Raw genomic sequence first — 1919 nt, 5'->3', positions numbered from 1 at the left:
CAGCTCAGGGGGACAGCGGCCTGGCTGTGCCTTGGCGTCGCCGGGGTTGCCGGGGGTCATCTGAAAATCGGGCAAACGGTCAAGATGGAAATAAGAAAACCACAACATGGAAGCGGGGGTAACAGCTGAGGAGACAGGTTTTCAGGATTTTCGTGAGTGAAGATAGATGATGCCTTCTTGCCAAGTTACTGCCCCCCATTTATTCATTCTGCTACTCGAAAAAAGTCTGTAAGATGATTTGCCAGTTATTGACTTTCAGTTCTCTAATTTGTTTTCATTCCTGTATTAATTAGAATTAATGTATTTACATTTAGATTCCAGTAGAGTGAAGTTACGTTAGCTAATTAACAGTGAGACTGATGAGAACACAGGAGCATCAACTGATGGTGGCTGCTAGGAGTGCGAAACAGCTCTCCAAGAAGCCAGTTCTGTGAAAAGATGAGAATTTGACACAGTCCATTTATCAGCTATTACAGGATCTGTTAGCTTTTCCAGGTTTCACCTCCTTGATTTAAAATATGAACATTTTTGGGTTTAATGGTTGCACCTAGCACCTGTAACTGTAAATAGCCATTAGGCGTATGCACGTTAAGTATTAATGTGTCTTAGTAAAACTGTGGTGTAAGAGGAGGAGGAATAAACTTGGCGTACGTGTTTGGCATAAGCTTTTTGATAGAGTAAAAGTCTGCACAAAACAGTCTTTTTTATTGTCTCTATTTTTGATTGAACAAGCTACATATGCATGCTTAAATAGACATAAAATAAGTATGCATGTTAAAATACATAATTTTGCTTTAATATGTGTATTTTCCCACACATTTTTGGTATTTTTTTGACAGAATCTGTCCTTATTCCCCCTAAATTTCTCTTGATAGTGGGATTCGTTGCTGGTAATAACCTTGCTAAAAATTTAATGTAACTCTGCCAGTGATTGCCATGGAACAACCTCAAAATGTAAATTGAATAGCAATCTAAATAAAAATAATCAAGCCTGAAACATTAACTTCCCGTGCCATGTAATGCTCAACACATCATCGTGCCAACGATGGGATTTAAAACACATCTCATTCTCTGTCATTGTAGTTGGACGCATCGTCTTTGAATTATTTGCTGACATTGTACCTAAAACTGCTGAAAATTTCCGTGCGTTATGTACAGGAGAGAAAGGAATAGGGCCCACCACTGGAAAACCTCTCCATTATAAAGGATGTCCTTTCCACAGAAGTAAGTTCTATGAAACCCTCTGTTTTCCTGCCGGTAACATAAGTCCTCCATTATCAGTATTTGAAATAATTTTACAGATTTGAAATAATTTTACAGATAAATATCAAGTGATAACCACTTAACTGAAGAGGAGTACTTGGGGGACACATGATAAATAAAAGGTGTTGCTTGGTTTTATTTAGGCATAGGTTTGGGAGACAAGGATTACTCTTCATCTCTGAATTGTTTTTCTTCATGCCTTTCCTGCCTTGATGCTCTATTTTATAATTATTTTCTTTTACAGTTATTAAGCAGTTTATGGTACAGGGTGGAGATTTCTCAAACCAAAATGGCACAGGTGGAGAAAGTATATATGGTGAAAAATTTGAAGATGAAAACTTCCATTATAAGGTACTGTACTGAAAATACTAATTCTATTCAGTTTTTGAAGTTTCAGTGATGTTTAGTTTTAAGTTCAGAATTAGCACTCTTTAGTCCAAGGTTAATGTATTTTTAAGTGGTGGTAAGAATTCAGAAAAAAAGCCCTAAACTGGTTTGTTTTTAAAGTCTTTGCTGAATATGGAACAAATACATATATGAATGCATACAAAATAAGGTCACCCCCATTAAGACAAAGTCAACTGTCACAGTTTAGGGTCAGGGGTGTCCCAAGACCTGTAACAGATGTTCTCTGTTAACCTCCCTTTCCCCACCAA

The 1919-nt window shown here is 37.2% G+C and overlaps 1 protein-coding gene across 1 annotated transcript in view; it reads left to right on the top strand.

Moving 5' to 3' along the window:
- The first annotated feature begins 1087 nt into the window (after positions 1-1087).
- The window catches only part of PPID (peptidylprolyl isomerase D), a 13023-nt gene continuing 12191 nt past the window's right edge, over positions 1088-1919 (top strand). The window contains exons 1-2 of the mRNA XM_008949159.1: positions 1088-1224; positions 1508-1614. Of these exons, the coding sequence (XP_008947407.1) occupies positions 1522-1614 (93 nt within the window). The 5' untranslated portion in view covers positions 1088-1224; positions 1508-1521. The remainder of the gene's footprint in view (positions 1225-1507; positions 1615-1919) is intronic.

The sequence above is a fragment of the Merops nubicus genome, unplaced genomic scaffold, assembly GCF_000691845.1.
Source record: "Merops nubicus isolate BGI_N331 unplaced genomic scaffold, ASM69184v1 scaffold27811, whole genome shotgun sequence".
Taxonomy (NCBI): Eukaryota; Metazoa; Chordata; class Aves; order Coraciiformes; family Meropidae; genus Merops; species Merops nubicus.
The sequence above is the reverse complement of the archived record's forward strand: the minus strand, read 5'-3'. Positions and strand labels throughout refer to the sequence as shown.